The sequence below is a fragment of the Melopsittacus undulatus genome, chromosome 11, assembly GCF_012275295.1.
Source record: "Melopsittacus undulatus isolate bMelUnd1 chromosome 11, bMelUnd1.mat.Z, whole genome shotgun sequence".
NCBI lineage: Eukaryota > Metazoa > Chordata > Aves > Psittaciformes > Psittaculidae > Melopsittacus > Melopsittacus undulatus.
The window spans coordinates 21,824,957-21,839,492 of record NC_047537.1 but is presented as its reverse complement, the minus strand read 5'-3'; the positions used below and the strand labels follow the sequence as shown (position 1 = coordinate 21,839,492).

Sequence of the window (14,536 nt, the reverse complement as noted above, 5' to 3'; positions counted from 1 at the left end):
AAAAACAGAGATAATTTAATTTGGTTTCCACTGATGTTGAGGAAATTCAGTGTTTGCAAGTGTCATTCAAATGAAATCTATTTTATTCTTTAGAAGCATCCTTTGAAATAGTGTCTTTTTATGTATTGTAAATGCAAAATTTGAAGTCTTTAGGGAATGTGTTATATGTAAAGAAATAGTGAATTCCTTTTGAATCATTTCATTATCATCTCCTGACTCATTGCTTGCTGCTGTGTGTTTGTTTCAAGGTTTGCACAGTCTCAAATCTAAATTGTTCCATTTTGTTAAAATGTGGAGCAATTCTGGAGTAACTGAACTAAGCTTAATATCAAAAATAACCTGTAGTGAGGGTGAAAAGCAAAAATACCTCTTCTCAAAAGAAGCACACTCAAGAACAATCAACTTGTTCTTATGTGGTTTGGGGAGACATGCATGACCTGTGTTTTGTGACAGCCTGTAGCTTTGCTCACATGAGATGATAAAATCAAAAGAAGCTTTCCTTATCTGAGAAAGAAAAATTCCTTTCAGATCATGAATGTTAAATGGGAGTCATATTGTAATCAGATCATTTGCTTTACCCATTATCTCCTGCTGTTCTGTGATATGAGAACACTTTGTTCTCTACAAAAGTCTCCATACTTTGCTTTCTCACTGAAGCAATTAAGTAGTAAAGATATTGGATGTCTTAGACCTCTTCACCAAGGCATAGAGGTGAATGCATCCCATACCCAAGCACCGGTTTCATTCCTTATTTATGCCTCCTGCTCTTGCCTGCATGCACTTTGACAGTTCTTGTTACAGATACGGATTTAGATTCAGGAAACATGGCTTTATGGAATTGCTCATTCCACACTGTATTTTAACACTGAGGTCTCTCTTAAATATTCATTGTTGTGTAGAATCTTTTGATGTTTCTAATATCCATCTTTATTTATATTGTTTACTTGATGTCTGCCTTTCTTGTGTGTCTTTATTTAATATTAGGCTCTGCTTTCTTTCACTGACTTGCAGGTGAAATATTCAACTACAAGTTTTATTTCCACTGTTGTTATATTTGCTACAATAGGAAAAAAATTAATATATTTCATTCTAATTGTTGCTTTCCCTTTTCTTACTAGTTTGCTGCTTTGTGGTTCATAAGAGATGCCATGAGTTTGTTACCTTCTCTTGTCCTGGGGCTGACAAGGGACCTGATACTGATGTAAGTACAGTAACATTTAATATGTTGCTTTTACACGTAGTTTTATGTTGTTTATACCTAACTGTGAGAATTATTTGTAAGCACTATCAATAAGATCTTTATGATAAATATTCACTTCAGAACTTTTAAAACCATTTGGACTACAAATATCTATCAAAAAGAGCTTGTTGATACTTCTTGTATCCATGTTATCTCAAGGTACATCTTCAGAGTTGACTCTGGTCCTTATCATTTGTGCACAATGATCTCTAGCTTCAATGAGATGACAGTTTAATCATGATCCAAATGACTTACCTGAGACAGGTTTTTGAAGCAATTGCAGTGATGCTTGAGCTCGTATTCCCATCAGGATGCATTCATTCTATCTTGCTGTGTCAATGCTTCTACATACCCATAGCGTTTTGGTCAACAACCAGTTTTCACTTTGAGCACATCTGCTTACATGGGGAGACATATGTACTAGAATTGTGTGTCACCCTGCTGAAATAATAAACTAATCTTGTTTGTTCACATAAAAATAACATTCATTTGGGGTTTATAAAATCTGCTTTACAGTGAAGTAATTTAACATCTGCTTATGGGAACAATGCATTCCAAGAGTTCTTTGTCTGAATGGCTCTGTTTTGTTTCTTACAACATATTCATGCCCTAGATTGTAGGCTATTATCTCCTTTGACAAAATGCACCAGAAGACTTTTCTTGCTAGGTTTTAATGAGCTCCTCATGAATTGCTTTCATATGCCAGCCATAAGATCAATGAACAGTACATGGGCAGAAGCCAAAAGGGGGTTTGGAAAATTTGGGATGTTAAAAAGTTACCTTGTTTTTATATTTAAATGCAGTTGTTAGTGCTGATTGACACTGTTAGTGGTGACATGAGTGGGTCTTCTGGACCTGTTATGGATGGTTTGACTTTTGAAAGTGTTCTTGGTTATTTTTCATTTGAAAAGTGACTTTTTTAGGGTTTTTTTTTCCTAAAGTTCATAGATGAGAACAAACATTTATGAGTGGGACCATTGAGTTTTATCGAGTATCAATTCATGGCTATAGAATGAGTTGTGTGACAGGTTGTTAATAGTCCTTAATGTTGCTGACTGCATTTCGTGATTTATTCTGGGGGGCCTTGGGGATTAAATAAATCAGTTTAATGCCTTCTTTTGGTATTTGGGTTACCAAATAGTCATTTTCAATATTTACACAGAAACAGTATCTCAAAACCACTTTGAGGATTAAAAGCAAACAGAAAATAAATATGGTTTATTAAAATTTGCTACATTAGTGGGTCCTATTACACAAAGAGGATTTCAGAATGTTACACTTTAATTCACTGAAATGTTTGACTGTAATGTCTCCCCTTTTACAATTCAGTAACTTATCCCTATCTGAGTTCCTGAAGCTTTGTTCTGAAATGCAGTGTGTTAAAAAAGCTTATCATAATATTTAGCAGATTTTTAAATGTAAAAAAGTCCTTTTCTAAATGATTTCATGCAGGTGCACAATTAATTTGCATGCTCACATTCTCCAGTGCCTTTGCCTGATGTAACCTTTCCATTATTTTTAAGAGGAATACTGTCATGAATAAAATGAGAATTCCCAGAGTAATAATTATAAATTATATGTTATAATATTTATTACATGTTATAAAAATTCTAAATTAGCACACACTGCACATTTAGCATAAATGAGGCAATCCTTACAAATACACCTTCAGAACAGTTATCACTTGAATTTGTTGTATTTACTAAGGAGAATCCAAAGTCTGGCAGTCAGATAGATGCCCTACAATGGGTGATGGTCAAGGTTAGACTGCAGAACAATAGACAAAGCATTTCCCACTTGGAAGCCAAACTGCCTTTCACAGCCAAGGGAGATGTTTCCTGCAGGCAGCTCTTGCAGGTGAGTGTTCCCAGTCCTCCCTGCTGAGGTCGGAGGTATCTGGGACACGATGGCAAGGACTTATTTATAGATGCGTCTTGAGGAGCGATAGTCCAGCACTGACACTGCCTGCCCTGGGGCATGGCAGGTCTCTATGGGGGGGCTATTAGTCAGTTGGGAAGGGGAAAAAACCCTTCATGTTTAGACATTTCATTCTGGTTTCCATGAAAGCTAAACCTGCGATTGTGGCTAAAGGGCAAGGGCAAAGTACGTCCTTATAATGCTCCTTTGAACGAGAGAATTGAGCGACTTTAAATTGTGGACAGTGAGATTTGTATCACTGACTTTGAAAACTCTTGTTTTCTGGTTGCAGCAGCCTCCTGCAGAAAGGGGAGCTCTGTGGACAGCTTCAGTAGACTCTAAATATCTTTAACATCTGAAACAGAAGTGTTTTTTAACTTGTAGATATAGAAATACACAGGAATACACACTAGATATAAATACACTAGATATATAAATTCAGGAAACAAATCAAGTTTCGGGCTCTGCTAACCACAGACCTTTTCTTATTCTCTAGGCTTTCCTATATATCAAGTATTTAATAAACTGACTATTCAGTTGTATAGAAGTCCTGTGGTCTGTATCATGCTAAAAATAGTGATGTACATGTATTGTCTCCTCATGTAACATTTATATTTGCTGCAGTATTCTATTGCTGTAGAGAAGGGAATCTGTTCTTTTTATTCCTTCAAAATTAAATGCCTTCATAAAGGTGAGTGTAAAAGAGACAAAAACTTAAAATCACCTTGGTTTTGCTTTATTCAGATTAGCTGCAATGCGAGGTTGAAAGGTCTGTGTTTGTGCCAAAAGGAAAATAATAGTAGCAAATCAAGTGGTCGTCCTTGACTAGCACTGAAATGATGGTGTCTGGGGAACAATATCCTGTTTCAGATGAAATAAGGATTCACACAACCAGAAAACTTTATGTTTCCTTTATACATAGCAGGGTGTTATTTTGCTGCTATCTGATGTCTCTCTGTAGTTTGAGTAGAGATTTTTCATCTTCTCTTCATGGCCAACTCTTTTATGGTGATGCTATTGAGTACAATTTAACAGCTCCTGCTGCTATTTTATGTTACACAAAGCATCATCTCTAATTTAGCTGCTTGCTTTTGGGAGATTGCTTGGTGTTCATAAAAACTATTTTAAGTCATTGATTAAATGCTTTAAAACTTGAGGAAATCACTGTAAAAATCTGAGAGTAACCTCAGGAACTGACTGCTGCTTTGTTAAGATGTGTTTAATGGTAAGGAGTAACTCGTCAGGTTTCTTTCAGAAAGGATGCTTTAAAATTGAGAGTTGAATCTTTGCTCCCTTTGTTAATGGAATATAGTGACCAGAAAGTGTTTCAAACTGCATGTGATTTGTTAAATGTTGCCAATTCCATATCACATAGAATTAAAGAAAAAATCACTAGTGATTTAAAAAGTGAAATGAACCCAAATGAGAGGAAGTGACTGTACAGTCCAGGGAGGTTAAATCTGGCTTTGCTACTCAAAATTGCAGTGAGTTCTTAGTGCTTAAGCACCTAGAAGGGAATCAGTTGATAAGATACTGATGTATCTTATGTATACATCTTATAGAATCATTTAGGTTGGAAAGGAGCTTAAGATCAAGTTCAACTGTGAGCCACCAAGGGGGTGGAATATTATTGCTAATCTGAATTTTGGATAATAGGCAGTCTTGTCCTAGAAATATCTTCTTTTTAATTAAAACAAACCCCTTCTCACTTCCTCACAAAAGATACACAAAGGCAGGAAGATCTGGCAAGATGCAGTTTACTGCTTGCCAGATTAGCAATAAATGCTTGCTTGAATTCATACAGGCTCTATGGGCTCCCTGAAGAGATGCTTAAGCAGCTCTGATGCAATAAATGCATTAGTTTTTCATTGTCTACCCTAAACAAAGAAAATATAGAGCCCCCTCAATTTAAAAATGGAGATACCAACTCAATGTGTTTGTGTGTCTGTTTCCTAATTAAATCATTAATCACACTGGCTGTGTTTACAATGGGTATTATTACATGAGGACAGTGGATAATATTCTCAATATAAAACCATCACAATGCAAGCATACTTTTGTCAAAATATGCTATTCCTTCCTATATTACAGCTGCCCTTTCCCAAAAGCCTAGTCCTAGGTTCCCAAACTGTCGATGATGAAGTACTTTAAAACATGTATTTCAGAACAGCAAGGATATTTTTATTACCCAGCCTTTTGAATCTCTGCACAGTATCCAAAGTAGCTGATGGAGAAATAAAGGTTTCATGCTTATGGTTTTGACCTCAAAGCCCTAAAAATTAAATATGAGGGGAAAATAGCTTTTACAACTTTTATAATCTATTTAAATTGTTCTTAAATGGTGCTGTGCACAGCTGTAATGGCTCGGTAGGAAATGCAGGCAGTTGAGTATATTGACAATGAAATTTCACTTTGAACAGAATCAGTCCTGAGGTAAAGACTCTTTCTAATGGAAGAGAGAGAATTACAGAAGGAAATCTGCCACAAAGGGCTCTGTGTATACTGAGTAGATATTCTGCTCATATTCAGCTGGCATCTGAAGGAGGTTCATGTGTCTGCTAGGGAGGATGTGCCTCAGTTTCCCCCATCAATTGCTCTTAAACTGCAGCAGCATCTTATAGCCCTTGACATTCCTCTCCTGTTGCTGGATACTTCAGAATCCAAGTGCTGTTTTCCCCACCCATCTCAAACAATAAAATCCAGCCATATGTCACCCTCTCCACCTTATGTTCATCACCCGTTGGCAGGCACTGCCTGTGTCACAGCTTTGCTGCTCACCTGCCTGTGGGAGTTTTACCACCACTTGGTACCCAGGCACAGCTAATACACTGATCAACCGTTCAGTGCCCTCCAGAGACAGGTTTTAATTGCTCTTAGCTGGCTGTACAGAGGTGTTCATTGCACTGCTCACCTGAATGCCTTTATTTAAGTGGTTGGAAGCAGCTTCTGCTTGAAAGCTGTTCATGTACTGGAACTTATCATTTACCGAGATGTACCTTCTATTTCCTAAATTAAAGCTCAGGCTACTTTTGTGGCAAGGAAAATAGCTTTTGAGCTGGACTGAATGATCCTCAAGAAGCAGAATTAAATTGCAAAGGAACAGCTTCACAAACTTTTATCACTGCTTATAATTCCTACTCCTTCCCTCTGCCTAGGGCACAGTCCTGGAATTGACTCTCATAGTTTGTCCATCTGCAGAAGATGCATGGAATAATTTTACTGCAGTATTGCCAAGAGCTGTGTGAATCCTCTCTTATACACCCTCCACTTGTAGGAAATATGTGACGGGTGACTGCCTACACACAGCGTGTGACTCCAATGGCACATCTACCGGAGGTCTTCCATTGCAGCCCTTCTGTCTTTCAGCTCATGGAGCTTGGACCTGAGGCACACAGGGCATGTAATTTAACTGGTTTTTATTCTAGTCTGTGAGCTTTGAAAGTCCATAGCTTTTTATTTATAAAGAATATAGTTATTTTCCCAATCCAGAACAATGCAGAATAACTGTGTCATAAAAACCAGAATTTACAGTTTCATTTTCTATGCTTTTGCTGTGCAATATGCAGTATAGCACATATAGCCTTGTAAGAGTTAATAACTAAACAGAGGCAGTACTGCTGAGAGAGTTGGGAAATATATATAAATGATGGCTCTAAAAATAGCAGTGATTTTCACACGTTAGCACTGGAGAACAATTAGGCAGTGATATTATAAAAGGAGAACTCTCAGTAAAGTTATTCCCAATAGTAGAAAGAAATCTTGTTGATAGGATTGCATTTTAGTGGCTGTAACTACAACTGATGAAGCAATCTGCTGGTGATGGTTTCACAGTCAAAACTTTCTGTAGTTCCCCAAATGGAAGTTGACATTATTCCTTATTTTCCAATTGTTAGCTCTGCAGTTTGAGTTGAATTTGATTATTTCCTTGTCATCATATATTTGCTCTTTATAAATACAATGACAGATATTGGGGCTTAAGGGGGAAGAGTGCTTAAGACTTTCTTCTTGCATGAGATGTCACGTGTAAAATGCACCATGGAGATTTCTAGCAGGTACCATCCCCACAAGGGGGATGTGGGGGTTCTTTAGGAAAAAACCTAATTATGGCACACTGAGTTTATTAAAGCTCAAGGGAACATACACAGACCACTGAGGAAACCTTGCAGAATGCCAAGTGCTCTTAGCACGGGCTGTTTCTTGAGGTGGCAGCTCTTACACCAAAATTAGCTGAAATCTCAATTTGGAATAAAACGAGTGGGCTGCTTTTGAAAGCACTGTAGATCCCATATGCCACAAATAATTCTCATGTGTGTCACCAGAGAGCATACCCGTCTCTGTAAATTATTGGTAGCTGTTTCCTTGGGGTGCTGGCAGAACGGTGCTGATAGGGGCTGACTTCAAACTGCTACAGCCTCAGTTCCTTAATATAAAGCAACCAACTCCAGGAAACCACCCGTGGTGCTGGGGGGGAAAGAACAACTTGTGCTTTGCAGGAGAGAACAAGTTTCTTTTATCAAGGTGTTTTGACCCTGGAAAAGAGAGATGACAGAGGAAGAGCAGGGAGGGGAGGTTTGAAGCACATCGTGTCTGGCAGGAGAGCAGCCGTCATCCTTTTCCATTTGTGTTCCATTTATCTGGTCCTGGTAAAGCATCTGGGTAGCTTTAATTAAACAGGAGCAATTTGGGTTCATTCTTGGCCGTGGTTTTGTTAATGTCGTTTGTTTCCTCTTAATTTGTGCTGTTGTTGGGGTGATGCTGTTAAGAGATCCAAGTAGTTCATAGGCATTTCTTCAGCTTTTGGAAAAAGATTGGATTTATCATGAAATATCCAATGATCTCAGGGCACTCTTATTAGATGATAACAACCTGATGAAACTGGATGCACACAGATCTTAAACCAACTGCGTATTACCTGCCCTGAGAAAATAAATCATGATGCTTCTGTGGTGGTAACATCACAGCAGTCGGGATCCCTTTTGTAATTTGATTTCCACTGTTCCCTTGCAAATAAATAAGCCATAGCGTGGCCCATGGATTAATGAAACTTAATCCTTAAAGTGCCAGTGATCATAGGCTGAGCTCATAAACTAAAAGCAAAAGCATGTAATAAATTCTGTTAATGAGAACTTAATAGAGAGAAGAGTCACTGATTGATTTATTCTTTCTTCTTTCTGTCCCCCCGAGAAGGTACCTGCTGAACTAAGGTATGAAAGAAGCATCTCTGTGTTGGGGAAATCATTGTGATCTGTAACAAAGCTCCTTCAGGTCTGTTTCTATGGCAACAGGAGCATCAGACCAGCAAAGAATGGACCAGAAAGAAGATAAAACCCTCTATAAAAATAGTTATAAAATGCATAGAGCCCCAAACTTTGAGTTTTTTGAAATCTACTTATTATAGTAACTATTTAGGTTAGACCCTATTGCACTGGACAACTAGTAGAGTAATAGCAAATTGTTAACTTCACAGACATTAAATCTAAACTTACTAGAAGCAGTATAACTTATAAAGTGATTTTTATGTAAGCCCTCTTTAAAAAGCATCTTTTGAATTTGAGTCTTAATTCTCTTTAATGAACATTATCATGAGGTGGGAAATGATAGGTCTTTGGTGTGTAAACTGGGATTATCCCAAATTACAGTTTTCTTCCCGAGAAAGACAGTTTGAGCCCTATAATCCTGCATGCAACAGGAAGAAGACCTGGCTGTCTCTTCTTATAAATAGCTTTATGAAATCCTTCCTTAGTCAAAATCCACTTTTATTTCCCAAGGTCTGTATTAGTACCTACAGATTGACCTACTTACAAGTAAATGAGCCATGTTGTATTGAATCTGAAACCTAAAATCCTGTTCTTCAACACACATGAATAACATTCTTCTTTTTACAATATTAAAAAGCTTTTTATTTTATTTAATTAAATAAGAATTCTAATAACCAGAGCCGTTATGTAGTTGTTATCAAAGTTTATTCATTTTGTCATGTTGATCTTGTTCTATTTGTTCTATCTATTTGATTCTAAATCTTAATGGAGTCAGTACTCTGGATTACTAGTGGCAATTAGAATAATGGAATTAAACATTCTCTGTTGATAGCTCCCGAATGGTTCTGGGCTCTAAAGGGTACACGAATATGCTTTTGGAGAAGCAGAAGCAAAGAGACACGAGGATAGTGAAAAACCCAACAGTAGAATTGAAAGCAGTCCTGTAACTTTTATGGGAAATGTATAATCCCTCAGAGTCTTGTTTAACATCTGTTACTTGTATCTTCATGTGCCAAGAGTGTGATTGGACCATTCATGAGAAGAGAAAGAACTGTGCAATCAACAGACTTTGTTCCCTATTCCTGCAGAAAGGGGGTTTGCGATAAACAATATGAAAGACTTCAGTCAAACACAAATGGGGTTATATTTAACATGCTTGATTTAGAAACAGACTACACAGAGGTAGAATTAAGAGAAATAGAAATACACGTCCTTTTAAATCATCATTATTATTATTTGCTTGAAGCACATTGTATAATGAGAGGAGTAGAAAATGTTTTACCCTACCATCGTGGCCTCATCCTTTGCTCCTCTCTGAGGAGGTGCAGCTCTTTACTGATCTTGTAAGCTCAAATCAAATCAAAGTGTTTCCTAGTGCTTTATATTTGGTAACAATAAAGCCATTGGGTCAAATGAGGGGACTGCTGCTGCACCAGAGGATGCACCTGAACCTACTCCAGGCACCCTGGTGAGGAGATGCGGTGTATATCTGGGTTAAACCACTAACATAACAGTCCAGAAATGGCTATTATAATAAAAGTTTATTTCTTATTTTCAAGTAATTCTAAAATAAGTCATGAAAAAAGTGCCATTTTGGGGGCATTTCCCATTAGCTGTCACCACATTGCATTCTATTTTCTTTATCTGCTCCTGTTGCTGCAGTCCAGTCGCTCAGGTTCATTACTGCTTGTTTTGCCAATACTGTTGGGATAAACTCCAAGGATTTGGGTTATTAGTCACTGCAATAAAAGACCAATGCATCTTAATCGATACAGACTTCCAAAAATTAAACATTTCCTGAAGTTGTGGTTCAAAATGATCTTTTAAATATCAAAACGATAGTTAAAAATCAAGTTCCTCCTTAATAAGTAGAATGTTGTTTGTCATCTGAGAACACATTGTTGGAGATGTGTTTAACAGATTTTTAGGTTTTAATTTTAAGTAAGGCCTTTGGCAAAATGCGCCCTGCTTTAAAGAGGATATTAAATTCCTCATCCATGGGCACATGTCTGACATGTACACACAGATAGCATTTGTTCTACATGTTCATTACTGCCTATGTTCACCAGCAGAGTCAGCAGGAGCTGCAAGTAGGCACTTGATGCCTTGAAAATTAGACTAATAAATCATGACACCTAACCTGGGAGTGTGTGTGTTAAAATAGTCTGTTTAAAATAATCAGATAAAGGCTGTTTGCAGTGGTCTTTTGTAGGTGGTTGTGTGCCTGTTTGTGCATAAACATTATCACCATAGAAAGTATTGTGGTAGTTGCATGTTTAAAGAGCATCACAGTGATATCTGGATGGAAAGAAAACCCTCAGGACTGCAGGTAATACTGGCTCAGCATACTAGGTTTAAGAAACAGCTTAGTTTTCAAGGAAGAGCTCTACATAAACGGGAGCTTAAATGGATTGAATGGGCAAACAGTTGAGTTCTGTAAGATGTACTGAATGCAAAATGCCGCTTTGGAAAGTGTGATGGTGGAGACAAATTCAGGAAAAGGTCTCAGAACCAGTGGGTTTCTGGGCATTTCTAACATTAGTACAGAATCTGCATCCAAGTCAGTGGGAGTCTTTTCAATGCTTAATGAACTGTGCTTGATTTACAAACTTGGTATTTAAGCTGTTTTTCTAACACAAAAATAAAGACTGTGTGAGATTGCAACTATAATAAAAGCTAAAACGACACAAAATGTACTGCGTGGCCCCTGCTCCCTTCAGAGAGCTGAGGAAAATGTGGATTATGTAGAGGGGTTCAGTGCATCTACAAACTCTGAGGTAGAAATACCTTTGGCTTTAGTGGTGATGGAATAAACACACTCTGCTGCCATTATAATGATGTTGAACGATGCCTATAAAATCAGATAAAAATGTAGAATCTCTTCAGTAGGGAATGGAGTAAGGAATGATGCCAGATGTTTTATATGGTGTACTCCTGCAGTCCTCCTGTTGTAGGAGACTCAAATGTCAGGAAACCTTTCTCCTGCAGGTGGATGTCTCCGTCTCCCTGCACAGGGTCATGATGATGCAGCTTCTGCAGGGTTTGTGGAGGTAAATGCGCCCATAAGCACCATGTATTTTGCCTGAAATAGCATTTACAACGTCACCTCCATCTTTTTTTTGTAAGCCTTGCAGCTCTTGTATACATTTTATTCACTGTGATACAAAGAGGTGAGGTATAAATAAGGCCACGAGGAGGAAAACTTGGTTCCAAAATCTTGCTAGATTAATAATGTAAAAACAATAGACCAGGAAAAGTATTCTACTCCAATAGCCCCATCCTTGTGCAAAATCATCCAAGTACAGCCAGTCTGTTAATGCTACTTTGCCTTAAAAGATAACAACTTAAAAGTGAGGTCTGTCATTAAAGGGAGAAAACTAATAGGTAGTAATCAAAAAACAAAGAAAAAAATTGAATTAAGTCCTTGCTAATGATATTCCATAATTAGATCTGCTTAATGGATGGGTAGAATAATCTATTTAATTGTAACTATAGTTTATGGTAGAGCACTATGCCTTATTGTATTATGTCTCTATAATGAAAGAACTAGCATTAGTTTTGTAATAAATATGATTTTCTCAAAATGCTCTCTTTTCTTAATTTACTCGATATTTGTATATTGCCTTCTGTAGTTTTTCCTTATTATTTCTGATGGGATTTTCCATTTTCTTCCTGTTGATCCTTTGATGGAAAGGAATCCTGCACCAATGTCCTCAGTTATGCAGCAAGCTTTCTGGCCTTAAGTGTTTTCAAGTATACGCTGCTATTTAATGATTTATCCTTGACTGGCATGCCTTATGTGGAGATGTTCTTTATCTACAGCCTAATTAAATGAAATCATATACCATCTGTGTCTAGTTCAATTAAAATGAATTGGGCAGATTGACCTCCTTAATACTCTTCAAAGCACGTTATTAGTCTGTACAGTCCCTTTAAGACAACTTATTTCTTGAGACAACATTTGCTGCCTGCTTGAGAAGAGTTAGAAGAAGATGCCAGTCTGCTTTAGTACAATGAGATGAAAATGTGTCTCTTTCCACTTACAATAGAAACTTAAAGAGTAAACTCTTGGGAAGTTTGTCGTGGTTTTCCACTCAGATCCCATCCTCAGGTGTCATTATTGGAGCTGGAATTTTAGCATGGTTTGCACTAAGTTCATGATCATCTTCACTGCTGATGATGTTTTCTTGATGCTCAGAAGTTTGTCTGCAGAGCTCTTTGGGGAAGTGAGCATCTCTTGTACCAGGTGTGAAAGAACCAGTTGTCTATAGACAATATGCTGGGGTGCTCTTATTATGGATATAGTATTTTACTTAGCTAACAGGACCAGCTGCAGTGGTTCATGTATGATGACTTGGCGAATGTTCCATACTTACTGCTTACAATGAGGAGACATGAAAAATCTTTCAGCATTTGTGCATTTCCTATGTAACTTTTCTAATGATAATTAATAGCATTCAAATATTCCATTAAATCTGTTCTTCAGGTGGTATCTTAAGTTTCAGCCCTTTTCAAGAGCTTTTGGGGCATCTCTTCTTGAATACATGGCAAAAGATACAATCAGTAAAGAGTATGAACTTCTGATAGGTTTGTAAGTTAAGAGCTTACAAGTCATACAACAATGGCAGTCTCTATAGTAAGGTAAACTATGATTTTTTGGTTCTTCTATTATAAAAGGGATTTCTCTTGCCTGGTAGTGGTATCTTTCTTAAGTTCAGTGTTTGTTTGCTATCTTTAATTAATTAATCACATTTTTAACACAAAAATTGAGCCTTTTATTATGTTACCAAGCCCTGAGTCTCCTCTCATATTGGACAGCTGATCAGAAACTCATCTTTAATACAAAACCACTATTTTCCCCTTCTCTATGCATGCAGATGGTGTCTCATTTCTTGCTGGAAGTAGTCTCTGCAGAAGATGCTGCCAAAGTATCTTCATTAACTGGCTGGCAGAAGCATTGAGCAGTTGCCCACCTTTCCTTCAGATGATAAAATCATTTTGTCTTGCCATCCTTTATGATTTTCTTTGTGGCCTTTAGATTTCAATTGGAGCTGCCCTTGGAAGAGTGAGAACTGGTGAACACAGCAGCATGCCACAGGCCTTGTCAATGAGAATGAATTCTTAGGTTCTGCTCATTGCTGTTGTTCATAGCACATGCAGGAGAGTGAGATAAAAATGGAAAAGACAATGAAATATAGAACAAGTTCTTACTCTGCAGATTAATCTGTTGTAAATAACTGTCCAGCAGACTTGAAGCACTTTGTCTAAAGCAGTCCGCTCTTTAACAGCATGTTTGAAGCTAAAGTGCTTCGTAACTGTGCTTCTTTACTGTGTTGGGTTTTCCTTTGGGATATTTCACTGCCCTGACCTTGCATAAGCCTGCCGCATCCAGAATATCCTCTATGCATCCATCTTGAGATGCTGTGACTCTGCAATAGGATTCCACAATTTTCTTTAAAACTTATTTAATGACATTTTAAAAGAAATCATATTATTTTGCAGAAAAAGCAAAATGATTTTTTTTCTCCTCTGTTGTTCTGTATCACAAGCAAACTCATCTTGCTGCTGTTTGTGTCATTCAGGGAAGGCTGATGGAGTAGCTGTTAATACTTGGACTTGAAGGTCGAGATTTAGCCACAAAATGCATCATCCTGCACTAAAGAGGGAAATTTAATTTCATTGTCAATATGTAAGATGCAAATTTACTAAAGCTGGATGTTACTGGGAGTAAATTGAGTTTGAATTCATTAAGAACCTAGAAACAATCATCGAGTCAGTAATCAAACAGTAGCAAATGCAAAAGCAGGCTTGTAATATTAGCACAGATTCTGCTCAGTTTGCTACATGCTTCTTACTGCCACCAGATTCTTTCCCAGTTTTTAGGTTGATTTCATAAGGAAATTGTATATTGCTTGTCAGGACACTTCATCAATCCCACCACACTCTGTGGTCTTCATGACTTAACACACGTTCCATGGGTTAAGTCATCTGACAGCTTCTTCCTCCTGATGGTTGCCCCAGCAGTCGGGAATTCAGTTGTCTGATTTAGTGCTGAGGCATCTCTGATGCTCCTCACCGTGTGCCTGCTCTGCTGCAGCATAGCAAGGAGTGGGTGTCAGCC

General features: G+C 37.6%; 1 protein-coding gene across 1 annotated transcript in view; it reads left to right on the top strand.

Moving 5' to 3' along the window:
• PRKCA (protein kinase C alpha) overlaps positions 1-14,536 on the top strand; it is a 138,596-nt gene that overhangs the window by 56,043 nt on the left and 68,017 nt on the right. Inside the window, exon 3 of the mRNA XM_005146132.3 lies at positions 1,119-1,201. Within this exon, the coding sequence (XP_005146189.2) occupies positions 1,119-1,201 (83 nt within the window). The remainder of the gene's footprint in view (positions 1-1,118; positions 1,202-14,536) is intronic.